This window comes from Cuculus canorus, chromosome 1 (assembly GCF_017976375.1).
Source record: "Cuculus canorus isolate bCucCan1 chromosome 1, bCucCan1.pri, whole genome shotgun sequence".
NCBI lineage: Eukaryota > Metazoa > Chordata > Aves > Cuculiformes > Cuculidae > Cuculus > Cuculus canorus.
The window spans coordinates 94,905,004-94,930,876 of record NC_071401.1 but is presented as its reverse complement, the minus strand read 5'-3'; the positions used below and the strand labels follow the sequence as shown (position 1 = coordinate 94,930,876).

Genomic DNA, 25,873 nt, shown 5'->3' with positions numbered 1-25,873 from the left:
AGTGTCAGTTTTGTTCCTCTTGAGAAAAACCAAGCTTTCAATTTGTTGCATAAAGTTCCAAAACCATCTATTTTTCTCTCCCCTCCCTTTTTCTTTTCCCCCAGAAGCAAATAAAAATTGACTGTTTTGAGTCACTTAAAGGAGAAGTTAATATATTTAATATATCTATGTGTTGAAAAGTTTCTTCTTTCTTTTTAATAACTGTTTGGATGGTGAAGTAAGAGAGGAATGGAAATGTACAAATTGATTTCTGATGGCAGAGTTATTCTTTCAAAATACAATTGAAAAAATAGAGTGAATTTTAATGAATTACTAAAAAAAAATCAAACTAGTAGAATGACTAGTTGGCACAATCATAGTTATATGTTTTAGTGATTAGATCAGACTTGCCAGTGAAACTTCTGAACTCTAGTCTCCAGAAAACCTGTTGCTCATTGTCTTTTTGGCTTTCTGGCATCAAACAAATTCAAAATATACATGCTCAAATCCTATTTTGCATTTGTGTGAACTATATAAATTGTAATAACTTCTCATTTATTTTGCCAGTGGGCCTGCAGTTGAGGAGCCAGTTGGAGCATGGCACATCCACTTCCTTTGTAGAGGAGATAATTTTGTGTCCATGCTATCAGTTAACTGTTTAAAATGAACAAAGGGGTAAAAAAGACAGAAATTATTGTCAGGTAGGGAAGTTAATGTGTACTAAGTACTTAGTTCTGTATTCTCCTGAGCACTGTGAATTTCCTTACACTGATCTCTGGTCTTTCCACTTGTAACTACAGCTTTTTTTCCTACTTATATAACCATACATATTCTTTTTTTTTTTTTTTTTAATACAGTTTTAAGAGGTTTTATACATGAAATACATATAGAGTATGTATTTGATTACAGATAAATTTCTAATACAGTCTTGCAAATTCTGATTGCTGTTGGAAGCTCAGTAATTGTCCTGAATCATGTCTGATTCTAGCTTCTTTGTTGTTATTCTTTTTAACTTATAGTTAGCTAGGTATTAATTAAATGGTGTGCCAAAAATTGAAAGTTAGTGTTTGTTAAGGTTACAAGAACTGATAGTTGCATGAAGATGTTGGTAGTTTCCCTTTCTGTAGAGTTACTCATAAATACTACAAATACTGGGTCATAGTTGTGGAATAACACAGCTGAATGTACTTTTTTCACCACGATCAGATGTTCATAAGAATTCTATGTTCTACTATTTGGGGTGACATTCCTGTCAATGTCATAGTGTGCCTTCAGAACCTGAGATATTTATGGCTGGGCCTATGCAGGAAAATGGACATTACTGCAAATGCTGAGCATGTACGTGATTGCACATATCCATCAATGCTTTCCCACTGAGATCAGAGGTCATCAGGTCTCTGTCTATGCTAAGGCTACAAACTGACATTACACTTCACCCCAAAATCGGAAACACTAGTAGGTGCAGTTCTGGGGAGAGGTCAGTTAACTATGCAGTTACTGAAGCTTCATTTTGAGGAGATACATGTGTCGTTCCAACTTTTCCTGGTGGTTTATTATTCTTAATGCACACTGCGCTTTACAAGCTTAGAATCTAAGTGAATTAATGTCTTCTGTGAACTATGTCTACTAGAGACAGCATCATAAATGATTCATTTATGTTGAAGGCTGAGTGGAGAGAGTATATATGATACTGTGTTATAAACTATGGTTGAAGGTTATATTCTTGGGGCATAGTTAAAAATTGTTTGGTTTTGCATTGTTGTAATACTTGGAGACCTTAGGTAGGATCTGATTTCCGTTTTGTTTTGTACTGTACAACATGAAGTAAATATTTCTTTCCCCATTTAATCAGTATTTCATGACGTTGAGATGCATACCCACTCATTCCTAATGTTCTCCTGTGTGGTGTTTTTGTTAGGGCATTGTGTAAATGCATATGTGATTGTTTATTTTTTTGTTCTGGTAAAAAAGGGTTGTGAGTTGTTGTAATTTGATAGTCTGTTGTACAAAATATTAATGATATGAAGTCTAAAAACTAATAGTCTGGAGACATTAATGATATCTGATACGGTCCTTACAGGAGGGCTTATCTTTTGTCTTTGTAGGATTGTTTGGGGATATTTTCGTCTGTGTATTCTAAGAGTGTGCAGTCATGCTTTGCAGTTCACAGCATCCATATGAGTCTACTTTAAGTCTTTTTACCCATCAAAACATTCATTTACTTATCTGTATGGAGTTAAATTAATCCGAGTCATGTTCACAGCATGGACACTTTAAAACTTTACGAGTTTAGTTTTGAAACCTTGAGAAATCCAGTTGCGCGTGTGGAAACAGATTCTTGACTGCCTTACCTTCGTGGTTGGTGCTAACACAAATTTTTTGGTCATTCTTAAGTCAAGGTTGGTTTTGCTTCATGTGATGGGGGCTGCAAACTTCTGTAATGCTTTTCTCGTGTGAGGAACTATTAAAATTTGGGACAATTTCTAAATTTTAAGGTTTTGAGGGTGATAACTAGTGCCCCTTTATTAGTTTGCGTACTGCCAGATAATTGCAGTAAACCAAAATACAAGTTTTTGCTAAAATATTTCCATTTAACTTCTTACAGAAGTTAATAAAGCAAGGAATAAAGAAGTTAATAAAGCATGACATTGGCCGAGTTATGTATGTTGTCTCAAGTTCTCTGTTTAAAAGTATAGTTTAAAAAAGTTCATTTTTGTTCCCCTCCTTGTAATGCAGGGAAATAATTGTATGTCTGCATAAAGTAGGTCTATCATTCTAATTTTCTACTAGATGTTCTCAACCAGCATCCAGTCATTTCAAGAAATAAGAAAGCAAGTTCTGCCTTAAGTTCACAGGGTTCAGGTATCATGTTTTGAAGTAATGATCTCTTCTGCACAGTTTATGAAAATGATACTTCTGTAATTGAGCAGAGATATTTTAAAATGTTTTAGTTTAGCCTGCTGTTCTGATGGAAGTGAAATATAAAAGTAAATTCTGTGTAGAGATACACAGGGACGTTCCGCTATGTGGAGGAAAGGGATTTGCGTATGTGACAAATTAACATTTTTAAGAGGTCTCCTGAAGCTCTGCCAGTGTATGCTGTGGTGCTTTGCATTTGGAAATACTGGAGATGATCAGTCACATATAATCAGTCTGTATCCATGTTTTGTGTGCATATGGACTAACAGTACTTGTAGGGTATAGGGTTTTTATTTAACAGCAGAAAAAAGTAATCTCAATAAGCTTTCTAGATGCTTATTTAAAAGCACCTCAGGATAAAGAAAACACCAGATTGGAGTAGTTCATGTCATTAAATATTTTCGTACTATTGAGAAGTTCATGTTAGACTTGGGTTCTGCGTAGGAGGTTTTGATGGTCTTTTTCTTTTACCTTTTCTGTCCAATGTAATAATTTATAGTTTTTGTTTTTTTTCCATCAGAGGCATGTTCTGATTGAGATCAGTAAATATTTTTTTCTTTGTAAAAAAGACTTCTTTGGCCTTAGTTTATATTTGTTGCCCTTCAGTGTTTATTTCCAAAGCATTGTTATGAGGAGGGACCTTAATTAATCTTCCCTATGTCATTCATAGCTTTGTATGTTTTTATCACTTTTTTTTTTTTGTTACCAAGTATCGTTGTAGGCCTACCTACCTTAAACAATATTTTGTCTTATGATTGACCTCAGTCTTTTTTTTTTGTTAAGATTTTGAGTCTTGTAGTTTTTACCTAATTTTATGGAAATGTGAGAATAAGGAATGAATATGGGATGAAGAATTTAATTTTTGGGCTTCCGTATTTTAAATATTTTCCCTTGGTATTTCCTGGTGTAGGATTCTTTATATATTCTTTAGGCTAGATATAAGGAAGCATTTTTCACAATGAGAGTGGTGAAACACTGGAACAGATTACCCAGAGAGGTGGTAGGTGCCCCATTCTTGGAAATATTCAAGGTGAGGTTGGATGGGGCTCTCAGCAACCTGATCAGTTGAAGATGTCCCTGCATATTGTAGGGGTGTTGGACTAGATGATGTTTAAAAGTTTAAAGATGACCGTCCAACCCAACCCATCCCATGATTCTATGATATACTTTGTGTTCATTCTCTGGACTACTGCTACTTAGAAGAAAAATATTTTCAGTAGTTCTTATCTTTCTATGTGAAAGCAAAGGGGTTTTTTTGTTTGTTTTTTGTTTTTTGGCATAAAACAAAATAATCTGAGATCTGTGGTTTGAGTTGAGGTGGAAGCTCCAGATACATTTTTAGCAAGAAGGCGGTGGTCCCAGAATACAGTTTCTACATTAGTCTTTATGTATATTCTGAAATCTATTCACTCACAACTTGATGTTGGTAATTTATGTATTTGAGGAAACAGGCAGGCATTATATTCCGTATGTTGTAGGCACAGTCTTTCTCCTTATGTTTTAATCTTGTGTACCTCTGTAGAGTTGCGTTTGACTTAGTTAGGACATTTTTATGGAAATAATTAAGTCAAGTACTCACTGACAAAAATGGGAAAATTATCTCCTGCTTTTGGTGATCTGAACTATTTTCATCATACAGTAAATGTATATATTTTTTTAGGCTGCTGGTGGTTAATAATTGCACTGTCCAGACCTTACACTTAGTCTCAGGTCTGTGACTTTCTCCTAGGCTTGTGTGGATGTAATATTTTAGCATATGCTATATTCAGGTACTATTAGATACTTTCAGTATCTTGTTGAAGAGGAATGTTTTTCAGTAATAAGGACCTAATGTACAGAAAAAACCCTTCACCAGACCTGGAAACGTGAACGTATTTTGCTTATTGGCAGCCTAACATAAGGCGCCAAGTTCCTGGTTTTGGGAGTAGGGAGAGGAGTTTCAGAGATTTTGGGCATTTTGGATAGCAATTAACTTGGTGTTGCTTTCCAACCACATAGCAGATTTTGCTTTGCTAACAGGAGATAAATATGTTACTAAGCTGTTTTTTAGCAAGGGGAATGAAAGCTGAAAAAGGTGACCTGCCCAAAGTTACATAGTGACACAATGAGTGGAGCCGAGGTTAAGGATTTGGGTGCCTCCTGTCTTAAAAGCAGGATGCCCTGAATTTGCAATTGCGTTTGACTTGAGTTTATATTCTGAGTGCTTTGTAACTCTGAGAAGCAGGCTCTTAAGGTTGGAAAGTGACTCAGCATATCCAGATAGAGGTCTGCTCAAGGAATTTAGAATTTGCCTGGAAATATGGGTGAATTAGAGTTCGAACTCAGTTTTCCCAAAGGGAGTTTGCTTGTCCAAAAAAAAAAAAGAGATTTTTTTTTACTTGCAGTCTCTTTCCCATTTGATACACATACCTCAATTTGGGAAAAAAATAGAGTGTTTCAGTAAATATACTTATGGTATAGCTGGCATTCATTGTATACCTTTGTTTTCTGTGTGCAGTTCTGCTCATGAATACGGTAAGCATCTGTTTAATGACTAAAATAGCATTTGACCATGCAGGTAAATAAAGATTGCGTTGCAAAATATGTAGAAGAGACAGATTGCCTTAAAGAGTTCATAACGTAATCTCTGATTTTATGACATGTATAAGAATTTTTTTACGTGGAAGGAGAAAGGGTTATATATGGTATGTGTCTAGTTTGTATGATTGAAACATCTCCATCTTATTGGTACAGAACCCCTTACCTCTCCTACCTGATCTGTCAGGGCTGAGTTCTCAATCCAGTGAGTCAGCCACTTGAGAGTGAGCGGTTTGGGGAACACTGGGTTACCTGTAGAAGCATGTACTGGTTGTGTAAACCACACTTTTATATGGGTTTGGTTGACTTTCCTGAGGGAAAAATGGCTAAATGTCTAAAAATATGACTCTTCGACAATGATATTCAGTGTTCCAGTTTCAGCTGATCAGTCTTGTCATGGGGTCTTGAGCCATTGGTTCATAGCAGTGGTAGTAAAGGGAAGCAAACTGACAGAAGCTGATGAGTAAAGATTGAAACTATTGGTCTTCTGCTACTACAGCTTCTTAAATTTGGGTGAAATTTGAGAAGACCTCATTATCTTTTTTTCATCCAGATCAGTTCCATCTTCCAGCATGAGACTGTAGGTTGGTACATAATTTCAGTGCTGAGAGAATGCTGAAGGACAGCACTGCAAAGGGAGTGTATTCAGGGAAAAACACTAGCAACATTGATTTTCTCCCCCCTTTCCTTCTACCCTAAACTGTTTTCTCCTTCCACCCACTCAAATCTGTGTGTTTTCCTGGGGTTAGTGAAAATAACCTTACTCTCCCCAAATCTGTACCTATGCCAAACTTGAAATAATTGATAAAAAAGAAGCAAAAAAGATGAAAAGCAACAACTCTGTGTTACCATATCTCATTTGTGAGAGAAGTGGGATATGTGCAGTGTTTAATCTGATGACATTACATGTGTTTATTTTACAGTGTAAGTATTAGCATGAACTTCACACCAGTTTAGTACAAGATGTAGAGCCCCTAAAGCACTTTGAAGGAAAATTGTTGAAAGAGCCATTCTAAGGCAAAATGTGCAGCAAGGAGTTCTTTGAAGGCAGTTGCAACTCAAGTAGCTCCCCTCCTCTCTGGATTCTGGCTGCTTGTTCCCGCCTGATTTGTGTTGGCACAGCTGTTTGTAAGACCAACCAGTGAATCAGACTTAAAACCAGAGTTGGCTGAAATATATAATTTTATATATATAACACTTGGGTGTCTGTGGGGGCAGAGAATCAGGTTACTTTTCAGTCAGATCGGTTCCCAGACCCAGTACACCGTGCTACCGCTCAGACGTTTGACAAGATAATGGAATGGATTGTGTGGGTGGACAGGAACAGGGTGCCTAGAAGAGGCAGGTATTGGTTAACTGGCTCTGATAGCACTATTACTTAATGGAGAACAACATTCTGAGGAATTTTTGCCACCCCTCCAGTAGTAAATCACTCCCGTCAGTTTCTCTCACTCTGTTTCCCTCCCCCCACAGGCTTTTGCTTGCCATCTCAAACTTCTGTGCTTGTTCCCTCTCTAATGTTCGCACTCTGATGCTGTCCTGCTTGTGTGCAATCTTAGCACATTCTCCCAAAGTCTTACTTGGTAAGAAGTTCTCTTTCCAACTCTCCTGCTTGCTTTCTGACTCTCCTGCTTACTCCTGATGCGTCACTGCTTACTTGTGCTCTCCTAGTTCTTCCTCACTCACTCTTTTTTACAATTTTCTAACTTCTGCTCGTGCCCTTTTTCTCTCTTGTCCTTTGTAGTGCTTGGTCTTCCAAGCACCTCTTTTTTTTGTCACTTGCTCAGTCTCTTACTTGCTCAGTATTCTCTCCTGTTTGTTCTTTCTCGCTGCTCTTTGCTTTCTCTTCCCTCCCTGTAAGAACAGTGCTATTGAGGGGGAGGGAAATCCATGTTTTAAAGACTAAAACCCTGTAAGAAACCCAAAGTTTTTTAATTTTCTGTTCTCTTTACCCCCAAACATTACCAGAAAGCAACACGATATCAATCTCACACACTTCTGAAATTTTTACTTGAATTTTGTATTGCCTTACTGTAGGTGTGTGCACACAAAATATGCGTTGTTCCTGTTTGGACAAACAGAAGCTTCAATTCCTCTTTCAAAAGTTAATATTCTAATAAAGGTATTTTTCAGCTGTCTTTATAAGATGTGAGCATAGCTAGCTTATTGGTGCCAGAAACTAAATTGCAGAGTAAAGATACTTAGTTTTCTTGTGTCTGTTACAGAAAGGAGACATGAAAAAAATGTTTCTCTGGGTTTAATGTAACCACCAGCCAGACCAGTTATGTTAAAAAACAAACAAATAAACAACTCTTTTGGAAGTTCCATGCTTGCTTGTCTTCTTAAGTAACCAGAGCTGTTTGGATTATGCGGGTGTTTCACTTCCATGTATTAAGATACCTAATATTTCTGTTAAAGTTACTTAATTCTTTTTATAACTATTTTCCTGTTAGTTGGGAAAGTACACAAAGTGCTGATTCCTTAATGGCCGAATCCACCCATATGTGAATATCCACCTGTTATTTCAATAATCCAGAGGGACCTCAAATAAAAATATGAAAGACTGGACAATACACTTCATAGCAGGAAAAAAAGTGAAATAATTTTTGTGCCTGTCTCCTTTGCTTCTCTAAGTGGTGGACTGAGAGCAGGAGCACCTTAAGTACCTTGCAAAATACGCTTCCTTCACACAAAACGAGAGGGACAGCATCTTACTTTTGCTTTCTTATATGAGGGTGTAGTTAAACACATCACTCTGAGCTTGCAGATTTTTGTTTCGTTAGGTCACCTGTTCTAGGTCAAGTTATTAAGCAGCCTCCTATCAGGATGCACATGCTAATCAGGGCAAGCACTATTATGAATTACAGTAGTCATCTTTGGAAATGTTTATTTGGTTCCTTCTTGGTTAGTAAATAAAAGCATTACCTAAAAATGCTGTGTGTCTTTCAGTGAGAATTTTTTTTTTCCAAATCCCATTCATCTTCCTTTCTGCTTTGGGTCTTTTTCTAGTCTGGTCTTCTGTAAATTTTGTTCATCATGCTCATTTTATGCCTTTTTTTTTAATTATTATTTTTTTGATGGCTAAAGGCTTCTAGCTTTTCATAAACAATATAGCATTGCTCAGTTTCTAGATCTAGTTTAAGTTCCTTAGTCAAATAATGGTTTAGCTACTTTGATGTTTAGCGCCTGTCTTCATCCCATCCCATCCCATCCCATCCCATCCCATCCCATCCCATCCCATCCCATCCCATCCCATCCCCTTCTTTAGCTATCTGTTGTACTTTTCATAAAGTACTTTCCTCTTTTTCCCTGACTTGCTTTGAGTCTGACTATTTTTCATTTCAGAAATTCCTACTTTTGTTGCCCCTTAGGATGTCATCAGCTCCTTGACCCCTTTGGAAGAAGGAGGATAACTGCTCAGTGTTTTCTAGTGGTGCCCGTGGCAGATACAGTCTGTACAGATTAGCACGTCTCTTGCTCCTTCCTAAACACGGAGGTACCATGAATAGCACCTCCATGCTTTCTAGTAATTCCTGTAAATCCAGTGTGAAGCTAACCTAAAATGTTTTGAATAAAAATCTCTCTGAGCGAAAAAGAGAGTAGGCCTTGGTTGCTAGATCCATGTGGGGATCCATCTTCCCTCAGATAAATTCACTGTAGCAGCACTGAACTCCATAGAGATATCTTTCTCTTAAGCTCTGAAGCTATTACATCTCCTTTATGTTCAGTTCACGTATCGTCTTAAATTAGCAGTGTGGAATACAGGCTTATTTCCAAAGAAATTATTTAAAGAAAAAAGAAGTGTTGGAAAGAGAGAAGTTCCAATTTTGAAGCCTTTAAATGTGGCTTTGCTGCTTCTCAATTGGAAAGGAAGAGGTCAGTGTAGTATATGGTGTTATGAATTGGGACAGTTCTCTGCTCTGACCACCTTGATTGGTACAGTGTCATGGTCAGCGTTACCTTTTTGCCTTGCACTGGAAGGTGGTTGGTTGAAGTGCTGTAGAGATGAGTCTGTTAGACTGCAGTGTATCCACTTGATGCACCTGGTATGAGCTCTGAATCTTTCTTTTCTTACCCCTTTTGCTATGCCCCAGCAGTTTCGTCTGTTGCTCTGCTATTTCAGATGTCTAGAAAAGTTGTATTCTTCTTAAGGCTACCTTAGGGTACCTCTGCTGTGGCATCATCCATGGAGTGTGTCAGATCATGCTCATGACCTTCTTGTTGAGCTCTTTCACAAAACAGGAAAAAGAGCAGGTCTATATCAAAGGTATCTTTCTGCAGCAATCTGTCTTAAAAAGCGCAGCGCGTCGTAACATGAGATACGCCACTTCAGGAACATTAGTAGAAAAATTGAAGAAAATCTACTGGAAAAGTGGCTTTGTTTTGGAGTCTTTCTATCTAGCGAGCTATTCTTTGTAGTCTGCAAGGACGTCGGTGGGACACTAAAGATTTTCTTGCCTTTTTATTTTCGGGATACCTCAGACATAGGAAGATTTTGAGGACTGTTTGGAGGTCTGTAAGGTCAGTGTTTGAAAGCCTTACTAATTTGTCCTCATTTCCTTCCTGTAACTTGCCTTATTAAAATCACTTCAGGAATTTTTATCAGGAAAAAAAAAAGTGCTACAGGAAACCAGACTCCTGGTCAGAATCTTGGCGAGTTCTTACGCTGGCGGATATACTGATAAATAATCAGAAAGTTGTATGAGCTGAGCATGTCCTAGAATTACTTAAATGGATAATTTTGTCAAGAATTTTAGTGCAATGTCTGCTTCTTGAACAAATGACAGATAACTTGGAGAGCATGATTGATCAGTTTATACTCTGTATTGGGATGCTGGGCTTGATGAAAGTCATGTTAACTCTCTGAAAGGTTCTACTTTTTCTGTTTGGCCTCATAAAAGTCTAGTTAGACTAAATTAATTCAAAAGGTCTCTATTACAGAGAATTTTCCTGGGTTTTTAGCTTGATGAGTGATGTCTTTTTGACTTTTGTCTTATGGCTGATATCAGAGAATATTGAAAAATGAATTCCATACATCTCCATAGTGACTATACTCAAAAAGGGATTCAAGACAACACTATCCCATGTTGACAGACAAAGCTTGGACTACACATCGAGGACCATATCAAAACATAGTTACTTAAAAAAAATTTCCCCAAGTTCTTTAAAACCTATAGTACATCAAAAAAATAACATATTTATTCAAATAATTTGGCATCATCTGTGTATGTGAGAAAGCCAGTAAGCAAACCTGTAAAAAGGTGATTTTCTTTTGGGTATATTTGTGCTTGAACAGTGAGGAATGTGGGAAGAGCAGCCCTCCTCTTCCCCCAATTTTTTTTCAGCATCATATGATTAGATTGACTTAGCAATCATGTAATACTTCATTCTTAGCCTTAACCTTTTTCTGTTGTCTGAGTGAAAATAAAGTCTCTCATGTTTGTTGTGGGCTAAAGGTGTGTGTGTGTTTGTAGGTGGGTATGTGGTCAGTTACTGAGGATAAGCTGACAAAAGGTAACTTGTAAACATGATTGTGAATTTGAACTCTTAGTCATCAAATTCAGATTGAGATATCTTACCAGCAGGTAATCAGCAGCATCTTGTAAGATTCTTCAAACCTTTTCCACACCAGAAAGTCCTTGTCTTCCATATTGATAAGCAGGAAATAATAAGAGTTTTAATAGTGATTTGCAGTCCATTTCACTTGATGAAAGAGTATCATGGTTTTGGGGTCTTTGAAGGCTTTAAATGATTAGATCTTTTTGTTGAGTATTTCCTACATTGATGAAGATTTGATGAGGAATTACTGTATGAAATTCTCAAAGTTGTGTAGAAGATCATGTTAGATTATGACGAGTATGTTCTGGGCTTAATGGTGTGACGTTTTTGGTCCAGTTCTTGGTTTTGTTGTTGCGTTTTGTGGTTTTTGTTTGTTTGTTTGTTTTTCTTTTTAAATTTATAGCAGAAAAGGCAATCATTTTGTCGGCAGAACAAGTGTTCTGGAGTCTCCAGTGAGCTACCTGTAACCATATTTTCTAGAAGTATAGAGCTGGCATGAATGTTTGATAAAATCTGTATTCAGTATGATCATAAATGTACCCCAGTAAAGCATTTGTTAGTTGATGTGTACCCACTGTCTGTACTGGCTCTTCTCCCAGCGTTTGTGCATGCATCCACATGGGTATGTGACTTGAATGGGGTGTTTGGATTCTTCTTAACAGATTATGATACCACTTAAAACTCAGGAAAATTTTGCTGCTTGCCACCTCTCTTGGTAGTATCTTGTGGTATACCAAGATTTGCTTCAACATTATTCTGAACAGTAGGGGTGAGGGGTAACAAGATAATAAAAGAAGGACTCGGAGTTGTAAATCTGAAGACATAGGTATTTGGACGTCATATCTAGATTATGTGAGAATTTACTGAAGTTTTTTAATTTATCTCCTTCAGTGAGAGTTTTCTAGGTCAGTGGTTCCTTAACCAGGGAGTAAGGCCATGGTAAATCGACTACAGATGGAACGTAAAACCATGCTGAATTATATTAAGTTAAAAAATAATATATTAGAATGATTCATATTTTGTTAAAATTTTTTTGGAGCTGACAGTGATCTGTGTTCTGAGAAATGTTAAGATTGTAGTTCTGGAGTGAATGATGTGTGGAAAATATGGCATCTTTATTTATCCATGTATTAATCTACTACGTTGAAGGAACAAAGAAGGGGAAAAAACATTTGTACGTTTTTTTGGTTCATCTGCTTTGGAGACCTTCCCATAGGTTCGAGTGCCTTGTGATGTTATATGCATTGAAGATAACCTCATGAGTATGATATGAGAGTTACATTAGTTTCCTCCTTCAAAGATGGTTTACAAGACAGAGGATTTAAGCTAGGGCCGCAAATGGACTCATTATTGTAACCCATACCTCATTGGTGCCTGGATGCTGGAGGGGAATATGACATGGCTGTTTGACTGCAGTCTAAATTGGATCATGAGACACTGTCTGTGTCCACTTTCTCACTTGGTTAAGCCTAGTTGCAAGTTCTCTTCATTGGCAATTTTGCTTTGTCTTTGCACGTTGGGCCAGCTGAAGAAGCTAAGCACAAACCCTTCATGATGTAAGTAAAGGTAGAGCCTTTATTGCCAATTTAGCTACCTAAACTATTTCATCTTGAGGTGGAGGAGTGCCAGGAAGGTGAGCGTCATCTCTGTGACTTGCTCTTTTCTTATAAGTAGTAGCCCTGAGTTTGGTCAGCTTGTGAAGGCATATGCTTGGTAGGAAGTTGTGTGGCATAAACTGAACTAGCAACATTTTTCTGGCACAAAAAAGCCTGTGTTAGCCTTTTTGTTCTATCTTTAGGTTTTTCTTACTATTTGCTGAGACAGTTCAGTTTACTAACCTTTCAGGAAATAAACGTGACACAGAGACCTGAACAGTTCTTCATTGGATTGCTGAGTTGATTTGTTTTACCATATAATTAGTGTGAGTGCTGAAGCTTTCCAAGACAGGGGGCACAACTCTGTACCTTAGAGTTGGGAAAGATGGAGAAGGGTTGCTGCCCTTCCTGGTAGTTTAGTCTGTTAGTCTCCTTAGATGGAGAGAATCCAAACTCACATTGTTCGATTACAGTGACAATACTTAGATCACCTGGCTTTTCAGATATTCGTGTCCACTATCCTTGAGTCCTATGTAATCTGTACTGTTTTTCAAAAAAGAACTAAGGAATTATGGGACGGAGGGAAAAGGAAAGATGACTCTCCAATCAAGTGATTAGGGTTCTTACCTTAAGGTAATATGAAAAAGAAACTTTCTGGGATTTAATCAGTGTTTATGCATTTTACAGGAAATGGCTCCTGGATAACATTTTATTTTCTTAGTGTAAGGATATTATGTGAATTATGGAAATGTAGCATAATCACCACATTAGGAATGATATGCAAATAAAGTGGAGAGAGCATAGAAGAGTTTAGATGGAACATAGAATACTTTTTATCAGTGCTGTTATATTCTAGTCACTCTTTTGTTAAGGGACTTTTAACATTAACTGGTGAACTTTTTATAGTGAAATTAAGTTAAATTTCTGAAGGATGTAATATGATAAATTGTGTGTCTTTTATGTTGAAATACAAATACTTCATGGTATTTTTTTGAAATCTTTTTGATTGTGTGTAGTGAAGTGCATTTCCTAAGAAATAGGTACTTTTGTGCTTGTGCTAGAGGTGTCTTGAATTTTGAAAACTGTGTATTTCCTTAGATTCTCTAAATTGGGATCTCGTAAAATAAAAACGTCCCATGTGTGATTGCTGCAGTAATCCAGAAAAGAATTATTTTTGCTTTAGGATTCAGGATTTCTCTTCTACTGTTACGTTGGTCAACCTGAGCCTGAATTAGGATGTAAAGCATATTGTGAAAATCTCTATATATACTTAGGCTGGCACATTGAGAGCAGATGAATGATAAGGATGCTGGGTTTTACTGTGGTGAAAAGTCTTTTTTGTTCATTTTGCTCTCCAACATCAGAGAAGTTTGTAGTTGGCGTGCTTGATTAAATTTATTACTTCAAATTTATTTATGTAGACTATTATGACAGACACAAACTATATATAGAAAAGTCTGTAAACATTTCACTTGTATTCTTGAAGTAGAGGTGGGGTCTATTACTATCAATATCAACCCACATGTTGGCTGTGGCCTGCAAGGTGCTCTGTGGCAGTTTAGCAAAAACCATTGGAAATACTGTAGCTAGGTTGCTCTTCACTTCTGTTGTATTTTATTGTTAGCCTGTACAGCAATCCATATGACGGATAGTTAAAGTTTGTGAGCCCTCTGCTTTTGTCATTCTGTGGGCAAACTGGTCTGTTTAGACAGTGAGCTTCTTTGGCCAGGATTACCATTTGTGTCACACAATGGCTGACACAATGAGACGAATTCCCTGTTTATTACCCCAACACAGTCCTAGAGTGTGGCTTCCTCCCTTGCAGTATCAGTATTTGGACTCTTGGCCCTGATGTAGGAACTGTCAGTTTCAAAGGTCCAGAACATCAAAGACTGCACAAAAATGCAAATAAAGTTCTCTGTGATCAAGTAGTATTATGCAGAATATAAATGCATTAGCTGTATGCATGCACTGAAAAGAACAATTAGGTTCTTATTTACTGTGTAGATTTTTAAGCTGAAAGTCAGACTGGGGCTCTGGAGCTGTGCAATGTCAGCAGAAAACTGATCAAAAAAGGTGAATATTTTACATCATGCTAAATTGCAGAACTGACTCAGCGAGACTGAGGCAGGTGCCAGACGTGGTGCAAGCGAATGGGCCTGCACTGAGTGTTTAAGGGCAAGGAGGAGCGTGGGTGGGAACACAGCAGGCAAATTGAAGTCAGCTTAGGCTTTTGGGGAACTGGAGCCCAAGGAGTCCTACTTTAATTCACCATCAATTTTGAACGCATCTGGTTAGCATGAAGCCTGAACTGCACCACTGTCAATTTTCAAAGCTACTGTACTTCATATGAACTGATGTTTGAAAGCACGTTGAACAAGATTTTTAAACATGGTGTTTCTGTACTGACATGTCTGGCAAAAGCTGCAGATTGTTGTGTTTTTTTGTTTTTTTTTTTTTTTTTTTTTTTTGTTTCCAAGTTAAAAAGAGCTGGAAGAGCAATTGTGGCATATGTAGTTTTGGAAATATGGGGTTCCTCCTCTTTTCCTTTATGCAGCTTTTAACTTCTTTTTCCCAGCTGTGAACTTACGGTCCCAATTACTTTGTCAGTATCCTAAAACCCTACAAGTAATCCTATAATTCCCTTCAAGCACCTTTTAACATTGATAGATCTGATTAAAAGGCAAATCTGAGTTCTGTAAGTCAACTTAAGTTGTGGTTATGTCCCCATTTAGTATACTTGCATGGCTATTCCATATTCCATTTTAGTATTATGCTCGGGATATGTAGAAAAAGAAGAATAATGTACTTTGAGTTGTGCAAATAGAGAAAAAGGATATCCTTCCACTTTGAAGAGTGTGTTTGGAGTTAACTTTTAGGAGTAGCCATTTGTGAGCCAAAACTGCTTTGGTTGCTGCTGTCAACGTGCTAAATCAGTCTCTTTCCGTTGCCTTTCTGGAGAGGCAGCGTGTACCCTATTTCTGAAGTACTGAGCTTGACTATTTTCATATAAATGTGTAGCGTGTGAACTTGTGCATAAAAATAATCACCTAATGATAAGACAGGTGTTTTGTCTGTTTCCCTGAGAGAAATTTAAAAAAAAAGGAGAAAGCTTAGAGCTGAGGCCATCCTCTGTGGCAGGTTTTTAAAATGACTGTGCTCTAGATACAGTCATTTTAATATTTTTTTCCTAGTGACTGATGCATTTAGCATCAGAATGATGTTGTGGCTGGAGTCTTGTTGGAAAGATTTATTATTTGGCTAACTCGTTGATTGATTTAGGAGGGCTAGAGAATTTTTTTTTTTTTTAGAGAAGTCTTAAGGAGGTTTACAGTTCTGCAGGGTTTCTATGAGGATAGCAGTATTTATTTGTAACTGAAGAAGTGACTTCATTTTCCTGTTCCTTTAGGTGCAGCAGCTCAGAAGCATCTCTGAATAAGTGTCCCCAGAAAAACCTATCGAAGTAGGTGATTCTGATTGATGCATTAAGGAGAATTCTGATGTTTGAAAACGAAAATAGTTTCATTTAGTTTCTTTGGATACAAGGTGGAGGTAGGTAGGCTTCACGTTTTCAGCCTAACCAGAAGCTCAGGCAGTTAAATCTGGCTTACCATGTTAAAGTGGAAGCGGTATCAGCAGTAATTCTCCGTTATTGCATTTTGTGTCAGAAATATACCTGTTTTGGCAGAAGATATATGGGGATTGTTGGAGTGAATCACAGAATCACCAGGTTGGAAAGGACCCACTGGATCATCGAGTCCAACCATTCCTAACGCTCCCTAAACCATGTCCCTCAGCACTTCATCCACCCGTTCTTTAAACACCTCCAGGGAAGGCGACTCGACCACCTCCCTGGGCAGCCTGTTCCAGTGCCCAATGACTCTTTCTGTGAAGAATTTTTTTCTGATATCCAACCTGAACCTCCCCTGGCGGAGCTTCAGGCCATTCCCTCTTGTCCTGTCCCCTGTCACTTGGGAGAAGAGGCCAGCTCCCTCCTCTCCACAACCTCCTTTTAGGTAGTTGTAGAGAGTAATAAGGTCTCCCCTCAGCCTCCTCTTCTCCAGGCTAAACAACCCCAGCTCTCTCAGCCGCTCCTCGTAAGACTTGTTCTCCAGCCCCTTCACCAGCTTCGTTGCTCTTCTCTGGACACGCTCCAGAGCCTCAACATCCTTCTTGTGGTGAGGGGTCCAGAACTGAACACAGTATTCAAGGTGTGGTCTCACCAGTGCCGAGTACAGAGGGAGAATAACCTCCCTGGACTTACTGGTCATGCCGTTTCTGATACAAGCCAAGATGCCATTGGCCTTCTTGGCCACCTGGGCACACTGCTGGCTCATGAAGTCTAGTTTAAGAGTAGGCACATGGTTAACATAAGATCAGAGACTACCTTGTTGTGTGTATGCCTATCCAGTCTCAATCTTCTGAAGAATGAAAGATAAATGTAGGTTGTGGCATTGCAATTATCAGGGAGAGCTGTCATATGGGAATCAATTAAACAGCAGTTAGTCTATGTTGTGTTCGAAAAGGTGAAGTATTTAAAAAGGCACACAAACCAGTGTATGGTGGGAATGAGCCACTTGCCCAAAGCCATAAATAAGCACCATCTATTTACAGAGCCAGCCAGTAACTCACAGTTATGCATGCTTGGAAGCATTCAAGATTAAAGGTACTACTGTATCAGGACAACAAGCCTCTAGATTGTTACAAATTTGCTTGAAATATGTAACTTCAGATTGTCTTGGAAAGCAATGTTGGAACTATGTAGTGCCAAAGTTGAAATGGAGTAGTCTCATTTAGGCATCATGGTAGCAGTTTTACGAAACATTTCCCGGGAACCTGTATAAGTATATGAAGTGGTTTTGTAACAGTGCTTTTTGTGGTCTGAGTGAGATTTTTGGTTTTGATCAATTGTGTTACAGTCACGTATACTGAAAAGTAATAACCTATGAGTTTATTAATTTCTGGTTCCAGTTACATGAATATTGCAGTGTGATATGGCATTTATCATGCTTCAGGGCAGAATTGAAAGGGGAAAAGAAAAAGCAGACATTTAAAAGGAGGAAACAGTAACCTTGTAACACCTGAATTTAAAAAAGGTAGGTCACTTAGAAAGTTGAAGTCTTTTGCATGTGTCATAACGTTTTGTTTAAAATCCTGGTAGCTGTGAAAATACTGTACCATTGAGATGCTCGTTTTATTTTCTTCAATTTCTTGGAATTCTTTTCCTTTTTCCCCTTTTTAATGACTGTTTTAGCAAACCTTTGGATAGAAACTGTTATCTTTGCCTGCTGAAAAATAAGATTTTATGTTTTAATCAGTATAAAGGCATAGCAATTAAAATAATCTGTACTTTCAAGGAAGAGCAACCTCCCATATGTACATGTAGTTTGTGTGTGTTTATACGAGTGTGTAATGTGTGTCTGAGCTCTTGCCATTTCTAAGAGGTAAAAGCATTTCAGTAGGCATTGCTTGTCTGAAGAGCACTAAAAGTGTTGTCCGAACTAGTCCATTATAAATATAAGAAGTTGAAGTAGCTGCATCTGAGTGCCCTCTCTTGCCAGGTCTCTTAGAAGTGGAGAGTGTTTTTTTCAAATAAAAGGGCACAACAAAGAATGGGAGTAGTGGTTAGTGACCACTAAGTTGAAAGAACAGTAAGCTGTAGTAATACCAAGATTGTAGTGAAAACCTGTAAATTGAGTGGTGTTTGGCCACTTTCTGTGCAAATTCTAGGCATCCTTTAGTTCTCTGTTTGCTTGCTTGCTTTATGGCTGAAAAAAAAAATGAGAGAGAAGTAGGAAGGTTATACTCTCTTGAGACTTTTTAGATCTAAGGTTCTAAACTGATGAATTCAAATATATCGTAGCATGTTTTGCTTTGCATTTTTAAAGTTCTTTCTCCAACCACAAGGAACAGAAACAGGTTTTGTAAATGAAATGATCAATCTTTTTGAGGACATCTGTATAAAAATCTCAGCTCTGAAAAGCATTTCATAAATGTGAGAGCAAATTACTCTGGATAAACTAGTTTACTAGTCTGTTTGAAATACGGCTTTATTTGCATCCTGTAATTAATGTTTAATGTGACTAAAATGGCTCTATTTCTTAAAAATATAGTTGCTTATCAGGTGTCACCTTTTAAGGAAGTCACAGAGAGGTTGCATGTGTTAACATGAAAAAGAATCAGATCGTTACGTACATCTGTGTTTGTGAGATGATGTAGAAATAATTGAAAAATATCTGGATTTCGTGACGTTTCCTGGAATTCTGTTGTCTTCATGTTTATGTGAATTTGAGGTGGAATTATTTTCAAGGGTTATCTAAAAAGGACTCCTTAGTAATTGCATTTATGCTCAGTGAGGCCTTTAAAAGTACAGAAGGAACTGCGTGGCTGTAAGAGTTCAGTGCCATCCAACAGTTGTAGATGTTTTAGCTGATATTCCAGGTGATGGGCAACTCTTGCTGTAGCATCTCTTTGCTTCTTTTGGATGGGGATTGGGAGGAATGTAAATAACAGTGGCCTGACTTCGCTGTTCCAAACCAGTTAAAATGTAACCACATCTGTTTTGTTTGACACTATTAAGTGTGTGGGGGACAAGACACCCACTACTCCCTCTAATTTGTGATTCTTTATATGGTCAGTATGCTGAAAAAATATTTTAATTTTGTGCTTCTAAAATTAATATTTTTAGTCAATTAATAGGAAAAGAAGCATACAGAAATTATCTAAAAAATCTGAAACATTTGAACTTTTTTCTATTAGCGTAAGCATGGGTTGTTTTCCTCTCTATTTCCCCTGACCCCCCCCAAATTGTATCCGTTCAGTTCTTCATAAAACCATAAGCTTTATTCATGTGAACAAATAAATATTTAGAAAACAAATCCCAAGTTGTCTGGCTGTATGGGTCAAGTGTAAGTTTTTCACTGTTCCTTCACGTACAAGGAAAGCAGTGAATTTTTTAGAAGTTTTGCATTTTTTCTCATAAAAAGGATAGTTTTAAAAAACCTGTGTGTTATAAATGAGGTATTTCAGAGATCCAGATTGCACTCTGAAGTCTTACTGAATTAATGTTGGTGTGACAGCATTGTAGGTCTTCCTGTGATAAAATTAGGTGCATTTCAGTGTTTAGTATTTTGATGCTAATACTGGCCTAAGAAGACCCTTTTTGTCCCAGCTGTTTGTTCCTGCTGCCAGGCTGCTCTGCATCTGTAGTGGACTAGATTAGAGGACTGATACATGATAAAAAAAAACAGTGTTCCTGCTCCCCATTTTTCCACCTGGTTCGCTTCCTCAGTGCAGTTTGAGTGACCCTGTAATAGTAGCATTGTCTCAGCCAGGCAGGTAGTGGTGGAAAGGATACAGGCTGCTTAAGCAGTGCTGATGCTGAAAAGAAATTCTTGCTCCACTGCAGCTGGAGTTCTGCCTTTGCAAGATTTGAATTTGGGTGAGAAACTTCAATGATGTCAGTAAAGCTGCTTTTACATGCTTTCACACTTAAAGGATGGGTTCTTGCCTCACACGTTGTAAATTTAGAAGAGTGAAACTAGTCATTCACAGTGTATTCTTCCTAGAGGAAGTGGAACACTGAAAATAATTTTACAGTATACAAGAAAAATGATGGTAGAGTGTTTTATTTTAGATGCAGTTATTTGATAAGCATTGTGCAAATGTTGATGTAGAAACTAGCATAGTCTTCTAGTTCAACAGTGTGCTTTTAAAACTCATTGGGAGTACAAAGTGTATTACAGACTCTCAGGGTGAATTGAAGTATAAACACAGTTCTGATTATTGCCTTTTCACCCTGACATGGCAACCAGTCATGTACAAAAATGCCCATTTCCCAAAATTTTAAAATTCCCTTTCTTAAGCATGGGGTGAACTGAGATGTGAAGTTGACTGTGCTCCTAGTTCTGTGAAATATGCAAACTAAACTGATTATTGGTATTATTGAATTCTGACTTTTAAAAAGTAAAGATAGTCTTGATGTAGTTGCTGTCTGTTTCAGTGAAAAGTCAGCTAATAGTTTTTCCATTGTACCTAAGAAGTAAAGCCTGGAGACGGGGATCTATGGCTTCTTTGGGAACGTGCTAAATGTGATGCTGAGAATGAATTACGTGTATTCATGTCTGCTGTGCTCAGTATATTGGCTATTGGATACAGAAACATGCAGGTGACCAAAAAAGTGGAGGGATATATTGGATTTTCATGCTAACACCATATCTACTTTCAATTTTATGCATATGATTTTGTGGGTGGACCTAAGATGTTGTGCTGAATTCTGTTTTGTATGTTGGCTGTATGAAGTAGTCTGATTTTTCTTTTTTTTTCTGTTTAATTCTCCTGAATTATTAGCATAGCGTAGCATAGCATAGCATCTGTTGTCCTAATATGCACATATGTTTTGTTTTCAGGTGTATGTTAATTTATATGTGTGTTTAATCTAAACACTTTTGATTTTTACCAGACACTAGGAAAAAACTGATTTTTTTAAAATTTCTTAGTTGTATCTCTCTGGAAGCTAGTCCTGGAAGTGGACAATTGCTAGCACCCTGTGAGATTGATTTTAAATTCCAGCACATTGGTTGTACTTCACATTTTATTATGTAGTATTTTAATTAATACACAAAATCTAGAGTACATGGTGAGTCTTTTGCCCTGTGTGTCTTATGTCAAGTAATGTCATTGGTTGTCTGTGCACAGTTCCAGGAGTAGTCTGTTGAGATGCAGAATAACAACAGCTTAAGAAATTACTATTGTATAGATTTATGTATGTCTAGATCCATTATATTCTAGTATGTTTAGAATCTCAGTGTAATGGTGTATTGCTCAGGATAATTTTCCTAGTCCACAAATAAATATTGTTACTTCCAAGCAAGTATTTATATTTTATGTTGCTAGCAACAGGCCTGCTTGCATTTGCTGAAGGTCAGTGACCTAAATTATGTTCGTCTCTGAAAGCGATGTGTGTAGTCATGAGATATGCAGAGATTTCTCTGGTACTTCATGAGTGTGACTTTAGAAATTAGAAAATAACTTTATCATAGAGGAAAAACTTTTCAGAACTTTGTTGTGATTAGTTAGCAGAATATTTCATTTTTTTACAAAAGGTGCCATATTGAATCTCATAATGTACTGATACTGAATAAGGAAAATAAATGTGTGCTATATGTTTTAATTAGTAAAATGTGAAAAGTAAAACCTTCCCTAGCAGACTTGTCTTCCAATTCAAACTCTTGGGTGTGCTAGTGTTGATATTCTGAAAACTCTTATTTAAATACATCATGGAAAGAATTTTTCATATGTGCTTAAAATTAAAGCAAAATTGTAGTGAAAACGTGGCCTTTCTTTAAAGGTGTTTATGGTAGTTGCCTTCAACACTTTTCAAACTTGCATTGGATAGAATTGCATAGACTATGAAAGATTCTGTAATAAAAACCTGTTATATGAAGTAAATTATAGATATGCAGCATGACTTATGTACATTCAAAAGCGTATGAAATTTTAACAGTTTTTAAAAAATAGTGTTTCTGCTCTGCTGCTTCTCAGTTCAGCTGAATTGGCTTCCTATTGTGCTAATATATACTAAAATTGTCCCTGTTTGCAAAAACTCGGTCATATTAATATCCATCATACTCCAGAAATGGGGGAGCACGATGAAGCTTCTTCAGAAAGATGTTAGTAATGGGTTTTGCACTTTAGCTTTTAGGGTTTTATATATATGATTGCTGGGAAACCAACTTGGATTCACAGTGAATCTATTGAGTTTTGAAGGAATGAGTGGATGCTCTTTAAAGAATCCAGTGGAATAAAACACTAGTTCTTAAAGAGGCTAGCACGCAAATTAGGTTTATGGTAGAAGGAGAAGTCAGAAATGTGAAAGCTTTGTTTTTCACAGTCGCCATCTTTATAATGTGGTGGAGTTAAACCTGGGTTAAAATGTGCTTATTTAACCAAACATTTTGTAGTAAAGCTGAACTCTACACTTGAAATTATTCATGAATGTGGAGTGGCTTTGGAAGGGTAATCCCATTATTGGTATTTTGAGGAGATCAGAGGAGCATTGTGTGGGTAGGAAGGATGAAGAGCAACAGTAATTAAAATAGGAAATAAAAGCATGAAGTAAAGTTTTAGCCTTGTAGCTCCCTACACAGTTGATTTCTAAGAGCTGCATTCTTTGTTTAAATGAAAGACTTCAGCTTTTATTCTTTTGTTTGCTATACCACTTCTAATTATTTGCTTTTCAGCACCTTTCTTGTTGTCTCTTCCTTCCCCAACTCCTTTATTTCAATTCATTTCTGTTCTATACCAGTAAGTAGATCAAACTGGGTTCTTGAAGCCCAGTAAATGTTATTACTATGGGGATTCTTCTAATAATGATCTTGCAGACTGTGCAATGAGTGGGATTTGTTCTTGCCTCCTCTTATCGTCAATTTATTATCTAAACCAGGAAGCCCTTGTACAGGCTGTGTAAAAGGCCCTTTTGGTTTTAAGAACTTGGCAATGCAGAGGCACAACAGAAGACAGTCAGTTATTGAGTTTAATGTGTTTCCCCTGCAGCTATTGTATGCAATTTGGCTGTATCTATTAGAAAAAAAAAAATAAAATGTTACAGGTTTACGTTGTGTGCCTGTGGTGCTGTTGCCAGCACAGGAACTCATTGTCTTTCTTCTCCACTTTTTAGAAATTAATTTTTATGTTGTGGTGCCCCTCTTCGAATACAGTGCTGCAATAGACACCTGCATTTCTAATCCAGATCTTAATTCCACGGAAGTGATAATTGTTGGAGAGTTGTAAGGAGACTGAAGAAACACATTCGTTTGTGATGGATGTGTTTTGCTGTTTAGCTATGAAGGAGATGGATGTATTGATTCCCTGTTGATAAAATGTTAATGACTTTATATCAGCAACTCTTTCTTATTGCTGGTAGCTCTTGTGTTGTCTTCTAAATTATAAAATAATTCAGGTTTGTGTGTGATACCTTTCACAGTTTGGTTTCTCCTTTCTTAGACCTTTGTGAATTCTGTGCAAGATAAATACTTTTTCAGAGTTAGTATTGTAAGTGATCTTAAAGTACTCTAGATTAATTTCCAATCAGTGAAAGCATAGCTGCACACATATGTTTGAAATTGCTTTGCTGCTTTTACAAAATGAATTGTGCGATTTCAAGTTCTGTAGCTATAATTTTGTAGTCTCTGTGTGTATTGGGTAGTTGTTTTTTATCAACTGATTTCTTCCTCTTATGGTTTGGAATAGAATTGATTGTGGTTGCCCACGACATGCTGTCTGTTGCTAGCATTGTGGTCAGTTTGATACAACAAGAGGATGTTGTAAAACGCCAGAGATGTGCTAATGTGATGCTTTTGGAGCTTCCCATGCCCATTGTATAAATGTCAGAAGACAGTGTATGAACACTCTACAATCCATTTTGGCTGAAAATCAGCTAGCTTTGCTCAAATGATGTTTGTTGATAGTTTGAACTAAGCTAGCTCGGTATTGAAACTGGCCTTGTACTGGTGTAAATGAGAGGTGATGCCTGCAAAGTGGTAAATACAAAAAAGTGATGCCTTCAGTCACAGAATCACAGAATCACAAGGTTGGAAAGGACCCATTGGATCATCGAGTCCAACCATTCCTAACACTCCCTAAACCATGTCCCTAAGCACTTCAGTCCTAAGCACTTCAGTCCTTGCAGCCAGCACTGGAAAAGGCTTTTTATAATCTTAGACTCCATAGATAAAGCAATTTTAAAAAGTGTCTTGGCCAGAGAGAGCTTTCAGAAAACAGGACTATAGCTCTGTAGCTTTTTAAGTTACTTATGTAGACTGGACATATCTGGTGCTCCAGGACTTCTACTGTTTGTTTAAATCCAGAGACTATTTAGTGTGAAGAGGGAAGAGTTCGTTCTTCCTTCCTTTCTTCTTGTTCTTGAATACAAGTGACTGCCTCTGCTGAGTTTAAGGGGACAGCTTAGTGCAAGACACTGTGCCTGTCTATTTGATGTATACACTTAGAATACATATCAGACTGAATCTTTTATCCATATCGAAGTGATATAGGCATGCGAGTGCCTAGTTTGTAGGATTTTGTGTAGCCTTAGGCAGTAATCATGAGCCTTGCCAAGTTCATGGCTACCGTGGATGTGGCAGTGACATCCTAGGTCTTCGTGGAACTTCAGTAGTGAAAAACTAAGGCTGTTCACTCGTGATATTGCATGACCAGTTTTGTTGGCTGCTTCCCTCTTTTGATGGCATGACAACAAGAAGTCATCTGCTGATAAAATAACAGTGGAACCACTGCAACATATACACCTACATGTATCCCATAAGTAATTCTTTCTCTTCCTACCACTCCTTTTATGTGTATGTCTGTGTATGTGTCTCACTGCTGTCAGAAGGAAGAAGCCAGCATGGTGGCAGAAGAGCTGTCCGGGCTTAGGATCTGTGCAGTGCTTAAGCAGCCGTTGTTGATGAAGGAATAGAGTGAACTGCAATGTTTCTGCTCAGATTGCAGTATCTAAGTCCTTTTTAGGCTAGACACTTTTTTTTTTGATTTCTATATATCAGGAGATGTTTAGTAATAATCTGGACTCAACAATTTGAGCTGTTGGGTAATTTGCAGAGGTTCTCTAAAATTCTCAGTAATTTGTAAATGGTTTTGATATAATTCATAGATTGTAGTGTACCAATGATATTTCATTGAAAAACATGTGAAAACCAGTGATTGAAAAATATTTTGACTGGGGATTGGATAGTTGTTCGGTGTTATGTTTTGGGTTGGGTGAGATTTTTTGTTTGGTTTAGGCTGGGTTTTGGTTTTTTTCTCATTATTGCACTGTTGTTTTCTTTTTTAACTTTTGTTAGAGACCTCTTCCTAGAAATTCATGTCACTGTATCTCAAGTTATGAGATCAAGTTATGATTTTATTTTCCTGAGCATATTTTCATTTGGTGTTACTCTTGCTCTGCCATGGCGAAATTCTCTTCATTTGTATCCCTTCCGCAGACAAATTTCATATTTTAGTCGCATCATTGCTTTTCCCTTGTATCCCCACCTACAAAGATCTAAGCCTAGAAGCCCTCTCAACTTCAAATGGAGGTTTAATGTTTTCTTTCAGGTATATTATTAGTGTATATTTACATTTCTTTTTTTCTTCATTTTGCAGTGTTGTTTGCTGCTGGACTCCCCCTGCCCCCACACCCCCGCAGGATGATATGAGACTTGAAAGAAGACGATGCATACAGGTGATCT

General features: G+C 37.4%; 1 protein-coding gene across 1 annotated transcript in view; it reads left to right on the top strand.

The window, feature by feature from the left end:
- The window catches only part of DYRK1A (dual specificity tyrosine phosphorylation regulated kinase 1A), a 96,066-nt gene that overhangs the window by 5,387 nt on the left and 64,806 nt on the right, over window positions 1-25,873 (top strand). The window contains 1 exon segment of the mRNA XM_054067992.1: window positions 25,788-25,866. Within this exon segment, the coding sequence (XP_053923967.1) occupies window positions 25,857-25,866 (10 nt within the window). The 5' untranslated portion in view covers window positions 25,788-25,856.